At 40.9% G+C, this 21,027-nt stretch overlaps 1 protein-coding gene across 3 annotated transcripts in view; it reads right to left on the reverse strand.

The window, feature by feature from the left end:
* Nucleotides 1-21,027, reverse strand: part of LOC131662997 (leucine-rich repeat and calponin homology domain-containing protein) — an 858,362-nt gene that overhangs the window by 510,401 nt on the left and 326,934 nt on the right. For all 3 annotated transcript variants that reach the window (XM_058933049.1, XM_058933050.1, XM_058933048.1), the window contains exon 5: nt 2,121-2,336. In XM_058933049.1, the coding sequence (XP_058789032.1) occupies nt 2,121-2,336 (216 nt within the window). The remainder of the gene's footprint in view (nt 1-2,120; nt 2,337-21,027) is intronic.

A 21,027-nucleotide genomic window follows, 5' to 3' on the forward strand; every position in this document is an offset into this window, starting at 1 on the left:
ATTTTAATTCATTTACTCAATTGTAAACAGTTGCAAGCACAGGGGAAAATATACCATCTAACTCAGCTTTGATTTCTGTCGGTGTAAGGTCTTTTAAATAGAAATATTTTATCACCGTTCGGAACTCACTTATTTCCATTGTTAACAAGAAACAAAAGTTGTTCACTTTGATCGACGATAAAATCGGAACTACTCGATGGATCTAGTTGAAACTTCGGCAGCACTCTATTTAATAGTGACGCTTACATGTGCAACATAAGTTGGGGTGCTCTAAGCGCCTTCTCTTGGATTTGTTAAGGACTTATTGACCCACCCTCGTAACAATCTTGTCTCTGGTGTCATCGGTTTCTCATGTTGCTATCATATTTATTATCTGGCCGTTGAACGCTCTTTATCGCTATTATTGTGCATTATTACCCATTTTTAGAAACTAGAAATTCTATATTATAAAAATAAGTTCCTGCTAATACATTTTTCTACATATATGTCATTAACAAGTCAGTTTATATTGTAACAATCTCACAAAGTACTGTCCATCTTATAATCCATATATTTATCTAAATATATTAAGTGAATAAAACCTTATGTCATTATATTATCAAACATGTTACATAACTAAAGCATAGATGTTAATATTTCTATGATCATATACTTATTTTGTCGTGAATTGAGTCAAGAATATAATGAAGTAGAACTACTTCAAACGAAACTATTCTCAATAAAATTAATTGAGCCGTTCCGAACATATACGCAAAAATGCATAAAAGTCAGGCTAAATACAGAAACGTTTTACTTTTTGAAATCGGTAAACTCGTCTAATATATTAAATAAACAATAGGATCTTATTTGCAAGTTGTATGCATGAATGAGCTTTTGAAGCCAGCTACCAAACAATGTTAGAGTCAGAAAATAGTTGAATGTAAAACAGATATAATTTTAATTTTCAAATGAACTTGATATGAAAATCCCTACAAAAATGTTAAATTCCGTTGAAATCCAACTAGGGAAATTTGAATTACGAAGCAACCATTATAATGCCCTTAGTTGATTTGGTGATCACATTATATTTGGAACTTGATACTATTATCTTAATTATTTTCTTAATGAGATAATTTATCAATAAGTATTATATATTTGTCTATTGGAACATAGACGTTTATTATAAAATTGAAAGAAGTGGAAGAGTTTTAAAAACATATATAGATGGGACTCGTTAACTTCAGGTGTCTATATTTCTCAAGTATTGTTTGGATTAGTCATAAAAATGAAGTCAGTGATCTATATCCCGATCGGAGTTTCGAGTAAAAATTTCACTCGAAATAAAATAGAGAAAAATAAAGTTTTCGAAGTTGGCGATACTTTTATTCAATAACCTATTACCGTTAGTAATATGTTACCAACTTAAACACCACTAATATTTATTTACACTTTTTTATAAGCAAAATAAACATAAAAATTATATTCGAAATTGTAGAATATCATACTCCAATCACCCAAAATTGGTATAACTTTCAGCACCGTCGTAGTTCTCTCTGTTAGAGTTTGGACCCGTGAATAGGATTTCTTCGAGTCCCACAGATGAGTTATGTCGAATAATAAACACTTTGTATTTTATATTACACTGTAGAAATACGTAATTTCAACGTTTCTTACAGTAGATTCTAACGATTCTATAGATTTTTCCTTTGAATATATGTTCAAAAATATTGTTAAAGTTGATATAATCAACTTCGTAAATGATTATTTTCGTTAAAGTATGTGCAAAATAAAAAATATAATTCTCTTGTACAGTATTAAACTCGATATGATTAAAGTGTATGAATTACTAAAAGTTAAATAATTGATTTACATTGTGCTATTTTCTTATTAATGAGAAATAAATGAATTAGACTCTAAGTTGTACGCGTACGTCGGTCGATTTTAAATAATTCATCAATTTGAAAATTATTCAACTGAATTAGCGATGCATATTGATAGATTGCTATAAATAGAATATAAGAATTTATATAATATCAATTATCGTCGGAAAAGTTAGCGACTATGTAATCGAAGATGCTGGATAGACAAGCCCAAGCTCGATAAGATAGTAGAAAAGCGAGGAGTAGAACGATGAAACTAACCGCGCTGTTAACATCTTGTGACCAGCGTTTATCGAAGCCATCACTGGTGTTGTAACCACTATCAACATTGTGCCTACGTTGTGAGCGCATATCCAAGGTAGCATGGCTTCGCGGTTCCAGTTGTCCTCGTTTTGCGCGTCCATTACGAGCTCGTTCATGTTTTACTGCTTGTCTCTCCAAGTATTTGAAAATATGCGTTCGCCCGCGAACACATAGCTGAAAAAATTTAATTATATTTTAATACTCATTGCTTCATAGATTCAAAATTTAATTGTATTAACATTTTCATAAATAAATAAATAAATTTGCCGTAAAAATTTATAGTTAGTAAGAAAAGCAACGAAAATCAGTTAAAAACGAGCAACATCTAAATACAGATCCATCTGAGTAGTTGATCTTCTTATCTATATTATGTATATTTTTTACATATATAAAATTATAACGATTTGTTACAAAGTGAATGAATAAATAAAAGCTTATCTCATGTTGAATCGAGATTTAATTGGTTACAAAAAAAAGATTGAAAACTGACAGTTAATTTCCGTTTCTATTTTTCTTTCGAAATATAATTTCATCAAATGATATTATGGTAATGTTAATTAAAATTATAATATACTATACTAGACTTAATTATTTTTGGATTTTTTTCAGCAGCTAGATACTTCTAACAGATGCAATAAAATATGTTGTCAGAAGAGGTGTTGTTTATATACTTTGATAAAAAGTAGAGAGAAAAGTTATATTAAATTGTATAAGATCAACCATGTATCGAAATACTTGTACATACATAATAGTTATTATTGTTTTGTTTCCTAATCTCTGTTCACGAATGCTGATTTCTCTGACAGTTCACTTATTGTGAGATTAAGTCGAAGTAAAACAATATTAAATAACTGATAAGCGTGAATTGAGAGTACAACGGGCAAGTAAATACAACATATTTCAAAAGTTTTCAATTTCTGTATATGGGAAATACATCGTTTTTCACTAATTTTGAATGTTGAAAACTTTTGATAAAATAAATATTTCTGAAAATGGAAAAGATCCAGTTATTCTATAAAAGTTCATCTAAAATTTGCTATAGTTCAACAGTAACATAAGTCATCCGCAGATGTATTTTTTTAGTATCTAAGTTTGCGTACTGTTTTAGCTATTAACAAAAGTGCTTTTTTGATATTCTATACCGCTAAATACTAGTACGGCGTAGATGTCAACTCTGCGATCGTGTTTACAAATGTATTCGAGCTGCATTCATTCGTGGTAAATATTTTAAATAAATATAATATTAGATCGTTACTTATAATTCCTATGAACCCGCCTCAGAAAGCAATAGATTAGTATAATGACTATGTACAAAAATTTGAAAATTAATAATAAATATAATGCTTATCCTAATTACTGCTAAACATGTGTATACCTTCATTTTAATTAAATAAAGTTTATTAAACATTTACAGTGCCCGGCACGTACAATTTTCCACCCTGAGAAGAAATATGCCAAACTTTAAAGTTTTATATCTTAGCAAAAAAAAGTTGGAGAATAAAAAACTTGACGCCATTTTAAAGGTAATAGCAAAAACTTGCAGATAATATTGTTTGTATTAGAATTAAGTTTTTTATGATTAAAAAATGAACTGACCTCAAAACTCGCTGGAGGGCACAAGGAGTGTAAGGATGGCGTGTTCGCGGTCCGCTCGACTTATCCCCTGTTTAGTGCTTCGCTTGTCCAGCTTGGGTTTTCGCCCTCAACGACGTGGCCTAAGTCGCCGCGACCAGAGCACCGTGGTTCCCCAAAACTTACGCTCTTTTGTCCCATTCGTTCAGGCTCCCCTTTCATCACCTTCTCCGATCCCGTTAAGCCTCGCGGTTCCTCTTGTCCACGTTCCCTAACTGGACGCGGGTCAAGGACGCCTCACTTAACGTATCGCCTTTGTGTGACCTCTGCCCCTCGAACGCTGGTATTAGCGCAGACAAACGGCAATCTTGCGACCTACTCGTCGCTCCTACCGATTCGAAAAACTCTTCACTGTCGAAGTTAGTTACTCTCAACCGCTCGTATCTATTCGACAGACTTTCCCAGAAGACCGCTCTCAAGTCGGTCTACTCACTACGTGCGTCTCCGACTACGCTTAGACGATCCGACTCCCATTTCTTTTCACCCATTGCCCTATCGCCTGTGCTCGAGCCCGGCGGGTTGCTGGCGGATGCTAACGCCGCCTCGCCTGTCTCGAGTCATCCTCTCTCAGTTACGCTCGCCAAAGCATGCTCTCTGCGCGTCATCCATTCCCAATGTGCCTTTAATGTCAGCCATGCTCGCTCGAGCCAATTTACACAGGGGTCAGTGAGCGAATACTGGCCCCCGCCTACGGGTTTCCCTGTGCTTTCAAATTACCTGAACACGTAGGACAATCTTTAAATACAAAATCCGACGTATCGCAAACCTGACACGATACCGAGGCCCCCGGACACACGTTAGCATAATGCCCTAGCTGCTTGCACCTAAAATATCGCTGTGCGTTCTTTCTCCACTGCTTCGGCCCGAACACTGCGCGCTTCTATGCCCACTCACCCCGCACGTAAAAAAAATTCCATTAAACGGACGACTAGCTGCAAGCCCGACACTATTCCGATGCCACTCCCTTCTCTGCTACAGAACCAAACTCGGCGGCGTCGCGCCCTGCTATCTCGCCTGTTCCGAATCGTTCGCCTAGGCAGCCGAGGGTGCGGCGTCTCCCACGCTCAAACCTCCGGTGCCACCGCCTCGCCGCTCAACCTTGTTTCCCTGCCATGGCCGTGAAACGTTCACCGCGACTTCTCCGTCCGTGGAACTTTTCCTCCGCTTATTTCGTGCATGCGATCGAGCATTCTGGGACCACTCAATCGAGGCGATTTTGGCCTTCTTTTCCGTCTTCACCGCTGCTGCATTAGCAGATCTCTTCCCGGATCTCGAGGCGCTCTTATAAGCCGCGTCAACCACAAGCTTGCGATCGGGGGCCAGTGGTGGCCGCCAGCGCTTCTCTCGGTCACGTTGCCGCTCATACTCGCAGCCTACTCGTTTCAATTCTCTCATAGACGAGAAAGACTTCCGATACAGGACTCTCGTGAATGTCGGGTGCAGGCCTTTCTTACAGATGCTCACCTGCCTCTTTTCCGACGGAGGACGGTCAAAACGCCTAACTATACACTGGAACGCATTGATGTAGTCACTCAAGGACTCCCTCTCGGCTTGCGTCCGTAAGCGCAGCTCCTGGTATAAATCTGATCGCCTCCAATGCTTACCGAATTTCTCATTAAAGTCTTCTAAAAACTCGTCGAGATTAGACGAATTAAGCTCGTTATTTCGGTACCACAACGCCACTTTCTCCGAGAGTACCACACCTACTGCCTCCAAAATCTCTTCGTCATCTAAACCATAAAAACTTTGATATCGCGTAAATTCTCTTACGAATCCGGCCGCGTCCGTGTTACCTTCCTCGCTAAACTTGAGCGACCAGGCACGGAACGCGCTCACCGCGTGCGCCGGCCTACCTCCTACTCGTATATTCCGACGCGGCGCGCGGATGCTCGCTCTCGCCCGACGTCTCGCCTGGTCCACTCTACGCCTCTCGGGCGCACGCACATCATCCGTATCCGAGTCCGACGAGTCGGTTCTTTCTTCTGCCCTAGCTCTGGCTCATGTCCTATGCCGCGCGCCCTTCGCGGTGATCATATGCTCCGCACCCGATTCCTTCGTCCTTAATCGGGACCGTTCGCCCTTCCTCGCCTAACTCGCACAAAACTTCCCGAAAAACTTCTTTTAAACTTCTAGTCGGGTCCATCGGCTCTCCCGCCGTAATCGGCGTGCTCGACTCTTGTCCGGCGTTAATCGGTACTTTGACGGGGTCCGCCTCACTCACTTCTTTATCCGAGAAGAAATCCTGCTCATCTTCTCTTTCCGACTCTGCCTCGCCAACAGTATAGGGGGACGGCGTTTTACCCGGCGGTCACGTCTCCGAGGCTCGAGCAGCCATCGGCACGGTAGATACCCATCGCGCTCGCTCATCGGCCTGCACTCCTATCGCGGCCTGCACTCCTATCGCGGCCTGCTCCACGCGATAGAGGTTATTCGCGCTACCGAACAGGGCCTCTCGGACTTCTCGACGCATCACTAAACGTGGCAGCTGCGCAAACGCGTCCCACACCTAACCTGCGATGCCAGGCTCACCCTCCTGTTCATAATACCGGATACCGGGATTTTGAGCCGGCTCCTCTACGGTACTCATCGCTAACGCTCCATCCGTGGGCGTCCACGGATGGTGCGTGTCTGTTTGCCTGTCTGTCCCTTGCACTAAAAGTCCGTCTTCTCGGCTATGCTCCGCTGCGCGACGCGGTTCTACGTGTCGTGATACCACGCGCGGTCGGCCACCGCTCACCACGGGCTCAATCGGGCTTACCGTTCGCCTATCTCCTGCCCCCTCGCCATCCACCATTCCGGTCATCCCGGTTTCCCGCAATTCCTCATGGAGAATACTATCGGGCGATCCTGGAACGAAGCCCAACGTGTAGTCTCCAGGAGCTAACGGCGGATTCAAGTTAGGTCTTTCGCACGCGATCATATACCGCAACATGCGATCCTGCCAGTCCTTAACGTGCTATTCACGCTTAACTGCCTCCTCTGTAACAGAGCCATAAGCTCAGCCGGTGGGGTCGCGGTGATGCGCAGCTTCAGCGTTCGTACGCCTTGATCCTTCAAGATCTCACGCATCACGAGATTTATCGGTCGCGGGGGCGGCATCGTAAGGTCACTGTTCTACGAAACCTCTCGACGTAAATGATCCGTCCCTGACACGAGTCAACGGCAAGATCCGTGACCTACACCTGCAATAACGCGACACAACCTTTCGGTACCGATACACTAACCCTACACAACAAACGCTTTCTACAGTTACTCAGTTGCGACGTTACGCACCTCTGGTCGGGCTGTGTAAAACTCTATTCGAGAAGGTTGCGGATTAACGCAATTCCATTTTGGGGAAATATACTTTTTAATAATTCCCACGAGCCATGCAAGGGCTCGTGCCCAAGCGCCGTGTCACAAGTTATTTAAAAGGGGAAGGCTTCGCTCCTGTGAACGGTGACGATGAGCCTCGTCACTAAATTGGCATTTTGGGTTTTGAATTGAGAGGAAAGGAATGACAGACGCACACAATGATCACTCCCGATACTCGTTAACAATATTTAATCCTCAACGGTTAATAATCAAAAGAGCGACGACGCGGATTTAGACCGTGCCTTCGCTCGTGCGGACAATCGCACGGGGGCACGTTACAATAGTTGAGAGGACTACAAAGGAGGGACTCGCCTTGGATGATCACGAGGACTCCACCGACGCATCGCGCACTCGCGAATAGAGAGAGAAAGAGAGAGACGACCTGACCTGGTGAAGGCTGCTGGCAGGAAACGCTGCTGGTGCTGCCGGCAGGAAATGCTGCGAATGCTGCTGGTACGAAATACTGCTGGAGCTGCTGGCAGGCTTGCGGCAGGTCCAATTGGATTCCACGATGCCTCGAGCGTCGATAGAAATTCTCTCCGGGCTCTGCTCAGCGTCTTTTCACTCCTTTGTCTCCGCTTAGTTATTCGGTTTTCTCGCGTGCGCACGCTTGGTCGACACAATCGATCCTTATTACTGAAGATTTCGGCTCGAACTTGCCCCCCAACCGTTCGGCTCGAGCAACGTTGGCGGCTTCGCTCTCGCGAGCGAATTGCCGCGAGTTGCTTGCGCTCGCTTATCTCTACTCGCGACGCGTCAATCTCTCTCTTTTCTTCTTGCCGCAGCCGCTCTTGCTCCCAATTGGTTCCCAATGACGATACCCTGCTCAGGTATAGGCCCTGAAATAAAGCGGTGCGAGCATCGGTATTGGTTCGTAATTTCCATCACGCTCGCCAGGGCAACAGCGAAGGAGCGAGCTGCGAGAGGGAGAGAGAGAGAGAGCGAGCCAGACAGGGCCGGCTATTCTAGCCAGGGTCCCGTGACACATAAAAATGAAAAAACGTTGAAACACGTCAATTTTATTTGATCATTTTCTAGATGAAAATTTATTTTTCAATTTTTTATGATAATTTTGTGATTCTGTACACGAAAATTCCACTCAAAAATGTAGTTTTTTCCCTGTACATCAAGGGGTTGCAACCTCCGAGTCCAAAACTATGCAGTTTTATGGTTTCTTAAATAAGAAATGTCCATTTTGTTTCATCAAAAAAGATTCATTACAACCAAAGTTATTGCTGTTTAACTGTTTTTAGAGGTGACTTTTGAGGGTGGTTTTAACCCCCTAGATAGTTTTTTCCGCCGATAAAAAAAAACAATTTTATTTTTTTTTATAAAGTATAACATATCTCAATTGCAACAAAATTGAAGGCGTATAGTTGGAAATGTCAGTCACCCGTTGATGAAGAGTAATATCAACATGGAGTTATAAAGTTGGGCCCGATATTTTCCGGTCAGACTTCGTGTATACAATTTAAATGTAATGTAAACTGTTTTATAAATTTTTAAATAAATTTGGAGCAAGCTCTGTCCAAGCTACACATAAATAATTTATTTTATTAAATTTAAGATACTCAATAAACACGTTTAGTAAGTAGCTTTTTCCATTTTTCACCTGATTTATCAATAAAAATGCAATTACTTTTATATTCCTGTTGTAAACTTTCTAATACGAACCAAACACATATTTTTTCTTATATTTTAATGAAATAATCATTAATAGATGTTCTGTCATTAAAACTTTTTTTATTGGTATGGTTTTACTTCGTAAATACAAATCTTAGGGTCTTGACATCAGTGAACGATATTTTAAAAAACATGGACAACATTAAATTTAAAGACTAGATTTGATTTTTGAATCACATAAATTGATTGAACAATCTATATTCTCCAAGTTTTATCTTTGTCGTTGATCCTTCTGCTGACCGAGAGGTAGCAGACGAAGAAAAAATTGCTAGCGAAGCAGATTTTTTTGTCTCAGTATTAGGGATGGCAAAAATTATTTCATACCAGTCATATAGATCTCATGTACTAGTTAAATTTTATAAGTACATAAATTTTCGAAAAATGTCGATTCTTTTGAATATAGGAGTTATAGTCTTGAGAAAGCCTTCAGAAAGATATTCTCGATCTTTTGGACTTACGTGGTACGAGGGTGTGGGTCAATAAGTTCTTAGAAAAAAATAGAAGAATATTTTTTCGGTAGATATTTTTATTTTTCAACATTATCTCCTTTAAACTCGATACACTTTTCCAGGCGTCCTTCAAGTTTTTTTAAAACATCAGAAAAAAATAATTTTGGAAGTTCCTCAAAATAGCCATTTGCTTGTGTTATGACTTCTTCGTTCGAGACGAATCGTTGTCCGACAAGCCATTTTTTTAGGTTTGGAAATAAAAAAAAGGTCATTAGAGGCGAAATCTGATGAATACGGTGGATGGTCTACTAATTTGAACTTCAATTCTTTAATATTAGCCATTGAAGCTAAGCAAGTGTGCACTCGTGCATTGGCTTGATGAAACAGAATTTCTTATTGTTCGAATAAGGACGTTTTCCCTTTATTTTCTCGCTTAATCGATTCAACAACGATGCATAATACTTTCCGGTGATTGTTTGTTCTTTCTCTAAATAGTCGACGAAGATAATTCCACGTGCATTCCAAAAAATAGTGACCATAACCTTGTCGGTCACTTTCACTGTCTTCGTCTTGTTTGGAGCTGGTTGACCTTTCAAAATTCATTGTTTTGACTGTTCTTCGTCTTAGGAGTGTAGTGGTGTATCCATGTTTTGTCTATAATTATGAATCGACGCAGAAAGTCGTCCAGATTTCGGTGGATGTGCGCCAAGAGGGCTTCAGCGGCTGCCACTGCCACCAAACGCGGCACCCATCTTGCCGGTATTTTCTCATGCCAAATTTCACATGCACAATCGAAATAGCTGTATCTTTTGAAACCCGCCTGGCCTCAACTATTTTGCGCAATTTTATTCTTCGGTCATTCAACACCATGTCGTGGATTTTATTGATCATTTCCGGAGTGCTCAAGTCTACAGGACGGCCTGAACGATGTTCATCTGCAGTCGATGTACAGCCACATTTTAATTCATTTACTCAATTGTAAACAGTTGCAAGCACAGGGGAAAATATACCATCTAACTCAGCTTTGATTTCTTTCGGTGTAAGGTCTTTTAAATAGAAATATTTTATCACCGTTCGGAACTCACTTATTTCCATTGTTAACAAGAAACAAAAGTTGTTCACTTTGATCGACGATAAAATCGGAACTACTCGATGGATCTAGTTGAAACTTCGGCAGCACTCTATTTAATAGTGACGCTTACAGGTGCAACATAAGTTGGGGTGCTCTAAGCGCCTTCTCTTGGATTTGTTAAGGACTTATTAGCCCACCCTCGTATATTTTACTTATTATTATTATTTATTTTCTATCTCATGTTTTAAAAATACTGTCAAAGGTATAATATTTTGGTAAACATGGATATTTATGATTTTGAGCTTTCAAATCTACCTTATTTATTTGTATGTTGTAAGGATTTTGCCGATATTTCGTTTTTTCCCATTATCAGGCGCTGATCCCTCAACTCTATTGATCATGTATAAAAGCTTGGTACGTTCAATTGTAGAATATGGACTACTTACTCGTATCTATTTTCTGAAGTATGAAACGCACATCAAAATGTTACAGCAGATCCAATTTGCTGCTATAAGAGCTGCACTTGGATTCAGAAAAAGTATTCCAACAAATTTATTGTTGAATGGAATTTACTTTTTCTACAGGAACGTGCACAATTTGTAGCTTATAAATATTTATTTAAAGTCGTTTCATGCAAAAATAATATCATGTACGGTCAAATCATATATTGCAAAACTTCCGGTAAAAAAAGAATAAGCCTATTAATTGAGTGCATAAAAAACTTATTACCAATTATTATCAATCATATTGAAGTGCAAGTGCACTCATACTACTGTCACGATTATAATATAAACTTAATCTCAATTCCATGTAACAAAGAAATTGGCTTACAGCTGAGTACGTGTAATGATCCTCTTGCATTAAAATCATTTTTAAGAGATAAAAATTCCTTGAATATTTACACTGGCGACAGCAAGGCGGCAAACCAGGCACATGATCGAGCAGCTTGTATAGTTCCCACTCTTAAGATTCAAACGATCAAAAGTATTATAGATAACGCTTCAGTCTAAACGGGGGAATGCATAGCCCTCAGCATTAATATGGATATTGCACTTCAACACGATGGTCAAGTGTAACGGTCCAGTCTGATTTGCCTTTTCTCACACTGCAAAATAGCAACCCGACATACGCAAGAAAACTAAAGAAAAGCGGTACTTGAGCGAAGGCGCTCTTCTGATATACACGTAAATGTGTTAGGGCAATTTGGCAAAAACAAGACTATATAAGGAGCGTAACATCACGAGCGTCGGAAAATTATTGTTTACAATGCAAAAGAGACAATTGCAAAGTTTTTTCTAATGAACAAAAGCATTTTTCAATCAATTTTCAAGCGCTGATTTCGAATCTCAAATTATTATAGTCATTAAATATGTATTTGTTAGTTTAATTTAATTTACAAGTCAATATCGCTAGTAGTTTTGCAATAAATAAATATATTGCAAATTCGAATATACAACAGCGATCTTAGCGCATTAGGACAGAGAAACAAGAATTTAACACTTTGATAACTGATTTTTGACTGAGTTATCAATAAATAAAAAAATTATAATTTATTTAAACAATTAAAATTGCGTGGCGAGATAGCGATTTGACTGTATATATCTATAAAATTAATGATAACGATTGTTACCCGTTTGTTGATTTTATAATGGCTAAAAGAGGAATTTACGAATTTGTTATTCAATTATTATTCAAAAATGAATTGTGAAGTTAGTGGTTTTTATTTTGAATAATGTTCCACTTATCACGAGTGATTGTTTGATGTAAAAATTTTCCATAAATTTATTGTGAATTCCGTATTATTTAAATATTGTAACGGTTGGTGATTTCTTCAAAAGTGAATCGTCGTCCGTTAGCAAAATTTATATGTCACCGCTGTTTTCCTCTTTTGGCTAGCTCTGTACTGGACGCTCAACCTGAAAACGAGCGCGAAAGCACGAAACAACAAAGAAAAGCGATGGTCGAAGGTTCTTAGAAAACGTTGCGAAGGAGAAGGGAACGTAGAGAAAATTCGGGGCTATTGAATGAATTTGCCGGCTTGCTTAGCATATTTCCAGCGAATTTATTTACTACTTATTTTCACATTAGCGCACATTCCATATTGATCGAGAGAATCGCGACGCACAGCCTAATTATACATACGCGTGAGAGAGAGACGGAAAATACGATTACGAATGGCACGCAGCCGACGCTGTTTACATACGCTTGCTTCCCGGAATTCTCGCACGCAATACTGTTACAACGAAGGAGACTTACGCGGGCGAACGCTACTGCAGACAGCTACGCCTTGGGTCTCAAACCTAGCTATTCGATTGACGTCGCCCAGAGTCGTCGGGGGTGAGTGTTCTACCGGCCGGTTCTTGTGGGTGGTGGGGGACGTATCGAGCCCCCCGGCTCGTGTGATAGCCTTGAATCGGCCCCCATTGATCCTCACTCGTCGTCGATTTTTCCGTGCACCCACAGCACTCGCTCCACGCCGTTCTCGCTTGTCACCACACGGGATCGATTCTCCGCTCGATTTTTTTCCGCACAAAGAAAATAGAAGGATTCCGAGCGCGTGTTATCCGCTTGCCGGTCTCACGTGTACTCTACCGGGCCCGCGTGTCCTAGCTATCTCTCTCTCTCTCTTTCTCGCTGGGCGGGTCTTTTGCGCATGGCGCGCTATTTCGAATATCGCTCATCTACTTCTTAACGAGCCCGCTCGTTACAATATCTAACTTATATCACTTATAATTTTTAAAGGCGTTTTTTCCTTGAAAAACGATTCATATTAAAAAATTCGTTATCCTCTACTTGATGTTTGAATCACTAAGTTTTCATTTCGATCGAGCCATTTTGCGACAAAACCTGTACAAAGTTTATAACGAATTTAATTCATTCGTTATGTCTCTCTTCCCACGCATGCATATACATAATTCATATACTTATACTATATTTGGATTCACATTATATTATACAGCAGCCTGCAGCAGCCGACAACGTCGAAGTATAAGGTAAGAGAGAGAGCGCGGCATGTCTATTAACGAGCCTATAAGCAGGGAGAGTCGCGTCCGCGTGTATGCGTGTGGTCACGCTGCCGAAAAGCGCGATGAAAGAGTGGGGACGCCTCCCGCGGTAATTGACTGGCGGACGTAACGCGGGCGACACGTGTTTGAGCGTGCGTTGAAGATCCGGTCTTTGCTTGGGCAGTTGCCGTGGTTTAGCGATCCTTGACTTCTCTTTTCTTTTTGGCGTATTCGGACTTTCGGTCTGGCGTTGCCTTAAATTATTCGCGAGTGCGTGCAGTGGTGCGGCGTTTGGATAGGACAGTGTGCGTGTGCAAGAACCTAGCGCTAGGTAGTCCTACGCTTCGTCACCACTGCAACCGGCGTCCGGGAACGCCGTTCAGCGAGCGAACGCTTATTGTACGGAGGGCCTGGCCATTGTCGCCTCATTGTAAGTACCGACTCGTTTAGCTCTCTCTTGCTTGCTTGCCTGCTTCTCTCTCTCTCTTTGCCGATTTGCTACTCTGTACGCTTTCTCTATGACACTTTATATAAATTATTCTTATCCTTCTCATTCTCTGCGTTCTTTGACTTTGCGCCCGACTCTCACTCCCAAACCTTGGCGAATTCTCTGCGCTCGTCACTACTTTTTGCGCTTTTCAGCCACCGCTACCTGCGACGCTCTACGCGGGCCACGAGGCTATTTAATGTCGTGGCATTAGCTGTTAATTAAGCCGAGCTGTCAACTAATCCATCCTCTCAATTGTAACGGCGGGTTAGCCAAAACCCCGTTATAAGTTTATGTTAATATCAAAAATAGCGCTGTAGGGGCTACAAGCGTAGAAAGGAGCCATTTTCGCAAGTATAAATTCGTTCGTCGCTGCGGCAAGAGAATTCACAATCCTACCTTGCCTATCAGCGCGAGCATTAAACGAAATAAAGACTCAGCTATTTCCTGAGGCTGATTTCATTATTCAGTGGTTAGCCTGCTATTCTTTTTCCTCACGATAATCTAAGTGCTCAACTCATAAGACCCTCTCTCTCTTGTGAGAAAAAAGTAGTCTTAGATTATTTCCTCTCTGAAATCAATATTACCTAGAAATTAAATTGAATATTTGTTGCGGCACTGTCAAGCTTCCCCTCGATAGATGTAACAATACTCAATTGTATTTCAAACGGCTCATCGAAGTGGCGAACACTGTGTTCGCTATTCGTTGATTGTAGAAATATCAAAACTTATAGAGCTTTCACGTGTCAACTTCTTGCTTACTCTTGGAATCGTGATTATGAATAAATCTTAGAGTCCGAACTATTTATTTTAATAACGTAAGATAGAATCAAACGTTACACAAGATATATGCATATTAACAGACTCGTTAAGTGTGCTCCAAAGTCTTGAATCGAGAAACGACAGCTGTAAGGTCAATCCTCATATATTTAAAATAAAAAAAATATAAGGAGTTTAATGAGAGAAACACTGAACATACGGTTCAATTCTTTTGGATTCCGGCTCACATGGGCATAGAAGGTAACGAGGCTGCAGATATTGCAGCCAAAATAGGCACTAAAAAAGTAAACCTAGGTTCCATAATAAAAAAATCACAAGAGAACTCATAGTATCGATAATTCGCGCCAGGTTAAATCACTACCATATGGCTGAATTGCTAAATAAAATTAACGTTATTTTCTCTGCCCTCTGCGCGTGTGGGAAGGAGATCGAAAATTTGAATCATATATTATGGCACTGTACACTATACGACAAACAAAAAGAAATTATATACAAAAAACTGCGTAAAATATGTTTATACCGTTCTCTATGTATTGAAATGATTATTGTAGAACCTAATATCGCTGCATGTCAAATCATTCTCGACTTCTTGCAATCATGTAATTTGACTACACAATTCACCAAACTTAATTACCAGTGTAATTATTGTTGTATGCAGAAATAAACCTCAAAATGTATAGGTTTGCAAATGCTATTAAAAAAAAAAAAGAAAAAAAACACAAGTAAGGAAAACCATACACAGTCCATGCAAACAAACTATTTATTCATAAAAAGAAAAACTAACACATTTTTTCTGTTTTAGGAAAATAAACATAATTGTTACCGTTTCACTTCTTGCATAACTAGACCAACATTAACACATAATAATAAAGATAAATTGATTAATAATAAAGGTATTGATAACTTTTACATTAAACTAAAAAAACCTAAATATAAAACTTTGCAACGGTAATCGATTAAAGAAATCGATTCGTTGGCAATTCGGTAGTATTCGAGGCGCACGAGCTAGCAATTTGGAGAGAGAGGGGGTGCGCGCTGGAAGTATCGGTAGTACTGTGATAATCGGCAAGCGAAATGGGTGTTAAATTCTGCTAGGTTTTGTGTAAAAAATCATATAGAGACTTTGTAAGCACTTTGCGAGTGAGCGGTGTGCCGTATTTTGGAACCAATATTACGTCGGTATCAATAGGCAGCTACTGGCAGCAATATTGGTCGGCAGCAACCAGCGCGGAGCAGCAGCGAAAACAGCTACTCCGTGTGAACCAAGAACTTTCAGTTATCCGCAAATTTACGAACGGTGACTGCTGATCACCGTAACCGCAACTCACGGTAGGTACACGTACCGTTTAAAAAGACTATGTAATTTAAAAAATTAATCTAAGCTCTGCTAATTATATTAACTGAATGAAATTACAATGTTAACAAATCCGAACCAAGGAACTAACAAATTAATTGATAGTACAAAATAAAGTATAAACAAAATACAATCTACAAAATACAAAAAGAGGCACAATAATAATATGAAACCTAGAAAAACATGAATAACTAAAGCAATAATAATATCATGTAAAATAAAAGAAAAACTTTGTAATATTTGGAAAAGAAATCTAAATACATTGTAAAAAAAATTAATTATCCCTATTTTTTTTTGACGATATCGGAGACGAATAGAGCTATACCAGATAGTAGCAATGAAATATATTTCAAATATCATACAATCAAAAGTTTCAACGATTGCCGAAAATCGTTACGACTCGCGCGCACCGTCAAGCGTGGCTATGCGAAATAGCCGTGATCGGCTTAGGTTAGAGAGATAGATAGATAGATAGATAGATAGATAAGAATTTATTCACCGTGATGGCAAAACATAAAATACAATAATATATAAATATATACAGTAATTGTCACAGCTTTCAGTCAGTTTACATTATGCCTTACCGGCATCACATTTCATCACAGTTCGATTACAATTGTAGTTCCTCAGTCAATAAATAAAATCATGATTGTAGTCATTACGTTAAAATAAATAGACTAGGATTTGACTAGTTCACAGTTCGATATTCCAGAGGAAACAATAATTCTTATCACTACAGTCTAGCTTGCTTATCTTAAAACTAGTAATGCAGTCAAAAGTTTAGGCTAGTTTTCGTCATACAGACACAAAACAGCACAAAAAATAAATAAATAAATATAATTCACTACAAACACGTAAATAAATAACTGTACAAACATTTATACAGTAAACTAATAGAAATAAAAATACTCCAGTGGTACCACCCTACGCCCTCAATGACGCAAAGTATCCGCGCGCCCCCCTCTTAAAGCTGCTAAGCGACGGCGCGTGCCGCAGGTCAGATGGAAGAGTGTTCCAGAGATGGGCACCCATCACCTGGAAAGACCTGCGAGCCGTCTCCGTTCTAACCTTAGCAACTCTAAGCTCAGCCTGCCCCGCCCTACCCGGATATCTTGACTTGTGCCCTATGAAGAGCTCAGCCAGGTAGCCAGGCTCACGCATGGTCAAGCACCTGTACATTAGCAGGGACATAAAATATTCCCTGCGCACGTCCACACGAAGCCAACCCAACCGCGACCTATATGGAGAGACCGAGACATCACGCGGGATACCATAGATGTATCTTACGCACGCGTTGCTCAGTCTCTGCAGCCGCTCCCTCTGCTCCGCCGAGGCCCCCAGACACACCACGGTGCAGTAGTCCAGGTGAGGCTGGACCATCGACTCCACCAGTCTGCGCCGGAGCAGCTCCGTAGTACACGGCCTAACAAAACGCAGACCGTACAGAGCTCTCCAAACCTTCGCCGCGACCCGGTCAATGTGCGATCTCCACGACAGCTTGCTATCGAGAACGACCCCGAGACTGGTCACTTCATTACTAAAGGGAACAAATACTCCCTCTTGCACCTCAACACCAGGCAAGACCTCAGCGTAAATGTCATTGACATGTTTGTTAGTTCCAAATATGATAGCTTTGGTCTTGCCCGCGTTCAGGCGCAGATCCGAATCCCGGGCCCAGTTCGCCACCAATCTCGCAGCCTCCGTCAGCATTCGGATGCCGTTCGTCAATTCATTTTTATGTATATGCAGATAAATCTGCAAATCATCCGCATAGAAGAGGTATGAAAACTCATGTCCACGGAGCACATCTTTCAGATCGCCGACATACAGGCAAAACAAGAGCGGTCCCAGCACCGAGCCCTGTGGAACCCCCAGATTCGTCTCCCGCCACTCCGAGCCCCCACCCCCAGCAGTAACCCTTTGCGAACGACCACCGAGGTAGGACCTCAGCCATTGGAGAGCAGAACCAGAAAAACCAAGAGCATGGAGCTTGCGCAAAAGTCTCGAGGGTGATATAGTGTCGAACGCCTTGCTGAAATCGAATAACAGCAAGAGCATCACCATCCTTTTATCAACGCCCATTCGGATGTCATCCGTCAACTTTAATAACGCTGTCTGAGTACTGTAGCCCCGCCTAAAGCCGGCCTGGAGGGGATCAAAAAGATTTTCTCTATTCAGATACTCCGTGATCTGGTCATGGGCAAGCTTCTCGAGAACCTTTGAAAGAAAGCAAAGCAAAGCTATCGGACGAAAGTCCGAGGCCGAGGAAGGGGTGTTGTTCTGCCTCAAGGCAATCAGCTGTGCCCGCTTCCAGGCTCCCGGGAACTCCCCCTTAACAAATGAGGAATTGAATATTGACCTCAGGTGCTCACCTATGACTGGAAGAGCCTTCACCACCACCCCACGGGGAATGCCGTCCACGCCGCTCGCTTGTGATGTAAAATGGGAGACAGCTAGGATGACGTCATTAATGCCAACAGGTTTGAAGGTAAAACCTCGCTCATCCGCGACATCAAGAGAGAGAAAGAGAGAGAGAGAGCGCGCGTTAGGGGCAACGACCGGTAGGGGAGGGCTAGCGAGTCAGTATAGCAGAGTTCGTCAGACTTGCTACATCGTGTCTTTCGTTAAGCACTTCACAGCAGTGTCAAGGGATTACAGGAGTGACAATAGATATTCTGTGCTGAGTGTTGCAAATAAGTGCGTGTCCTGCACCTTGTGCACAGCAACAACGGCTGCAACGACAACCCCGCAGCAGTATTTGCAGCGCAGCCCAACAACAGCAGCCAAAGCAGGTGGCAGCGGCAGCTCTTTGTTTTTGTAAGCGGATACGGTTGGCCACCGTATCCTAATCATCTTTGCGGTAAGTGCACTGTACTTTTGCGTTGATTTTGCGTGCAATCCCGCACAGCGTGAGCGGTGAATTTCGTTAATATTGTTGTGCGTGCTATTAGTCAGCGGCGTCCGCGGAATTAATTCTTTCTCTCTCCCCGTTAGATTAATCTTGTATACATAGCGTGCATCCAAGACTCTCGACTACTCATCCCGTGTATAAGATTTAGTTAATATAATAAAGTGGTTCGTAAGTAATACGAGACGACCCTATTATTTCGTCTCACCTTGCACCGGTGTCTATGTTTATGTTTATGTTTTGATTCGAACGCGCCGAGAGTTCAGCATAGATCGCGAGTGCGACAGATAGAGTAGTTCGTCGAACGAGTTATTGGCTGCGGCCGATGGAGCGCTAGTAAGCGAGCGCACCAGCATCTCTAGCGGCTAATACGAGCGTAGGAGTTGGTTCGCTACGAGAACTCAGCGCAAGCGCACACCGGCATAAGGTGAGTTAGCGTGCTCCAAGCACGCAGTTAGCAGAGCACCGGTTGGCCGTTACGGCAATTACAATTGCTTGGGTTTAGCGACTAAACGGCAGCCTGTTACAAAGTATAAATAGTGATTTACGCAATTTGTGAAAGTGTATATCATACGAGAAACTTTATAAGATTAAAAAAAGAATTTATCAGTAGAATATTAATAAAATGCCCAAAGTACACAGAGATAAACCTAACCTCAGAAGCACGTAGAGAACCGCAAAGTCAATAGATAAAACAATTGGTAGCAAAAATGAAAGTGAAAAAGGATGAAGTAATAAAAAGAAAAATAATTCATGAAATTATAGAGATAAGCTAAACAGATAAAAACGATCAAACTTTTTATTAAGACAAAACAGAATTTGATACGCTGAAGATTGAAAATGTATTATTAAAAGATTTGAATAATGAATTAAAAGAAAAAAGCCAATTTTGAGTTTTCAATATTAGATTGAAGTGTGCGGTTAAAATGGGGAGATGAAAATCACTTTTGTAAATTCTTTATTTTATCTTTGTAACAAAGCCTATTAGTCAAAATGAGAAGAGGAACTACTCATTGCTACGATAGTTGTCACACATACGAGGTGTGATCAAAAAGTAAGGTGAATTTTTATTTTTCTCAAAAAATATTTATTTATTCATCAATTTTTATTTTATCTCCTTCAAAGTAATCCCCCTCGGATATAATGCACTTGTGCCAACGCTTTTTCCAATCCTCAAAGCATTTCAAAAAATCATTTTTTGTGATCTTGTTTAGTTCATCCTTCGATGCCGTCTTTATCTCCTCAATCGTGGCAAAACGCCGTCCTTTCATGGGCCTCTTCAGGTTTGGGAACAAGAAGAAGTCACAGGGGGCCAGATCTGGGGAATACGGTGCCTGTGGCATCGTTACTGTGTTGTTTTTAGCCAAAAATTCGCGCACAAGCAACGATGTGTGAGCAGGGGCGTTATCATGGTGCAAAAGCCAATTTTTATTTTTCCACAAATTCGGACGTTTCTGGCGGATTGCTTCGCGCAAATTGCGCATAACTTGCAGGTAATATTCCTTATTTACTGTTCTACCCTGTGGCAAGAACTCACGATGCACCACGCCCCTGCAGTCAAAGAAAACTGTAAGCAAAACCTTTACATTTGATCGAACTTGGCGTGCTTTTTTTGGTCTTGGTGATCCAGAATGCCTCCACTGGGGCGATTGAGTCTTAGTCTCGACGTCATAACCGTATAACCATGTTTCGTCACCTGTTATAACCCTGTTGAGTAAATCTGGATCATTGTTGACATCATTCAGTAGCTCTTGGGCGATGCTCATGCGACGTTTCTTTTGGTCGAAATTGAGCAATTTCGGAACAAACTTTGCTGACACACGTCTCATATCTAAAACACTCGTCAAAATTGATTGGCACGAACCAAATGAGATGCCAATATCATCAGCAATTTCTGTAATGGTAATTCGACGATTTGACAACACTATTTTCTTCACTTCTTCAACATTCTCATCAGTTGTTGATGTGCTGGGGTGTCCAGAACGAGGTTCGTCGTCGGTGTCTTCTCGGCCTTCTTGGAAAAGTTTATACCACTTGTAAACATTTTTTTGGCTTAAAGTAGACTCACCGTATGCCACTTTCAGCATTTCAAGTGTTTTGGAACATTTGATTCCATTTTTCACACAAAATTTAATGCAAAC

Source organism: Phymastichus coffea, unplaced genomic scaffold, assembly GCF_024137745.1.
Source record: "Phymastichus coffea isolate CEN01 unplaced genomic scaffold, Cenicafe_Pcof_1.1 PCOF00029, whole genome shotgun sequence".
Lineage (NCBI taxonomy): Eukaryota > Metazoa > Arthropoda > Insecta > Hymenoptera > Eulophidae > Phymastichus > Phymastichus coffea.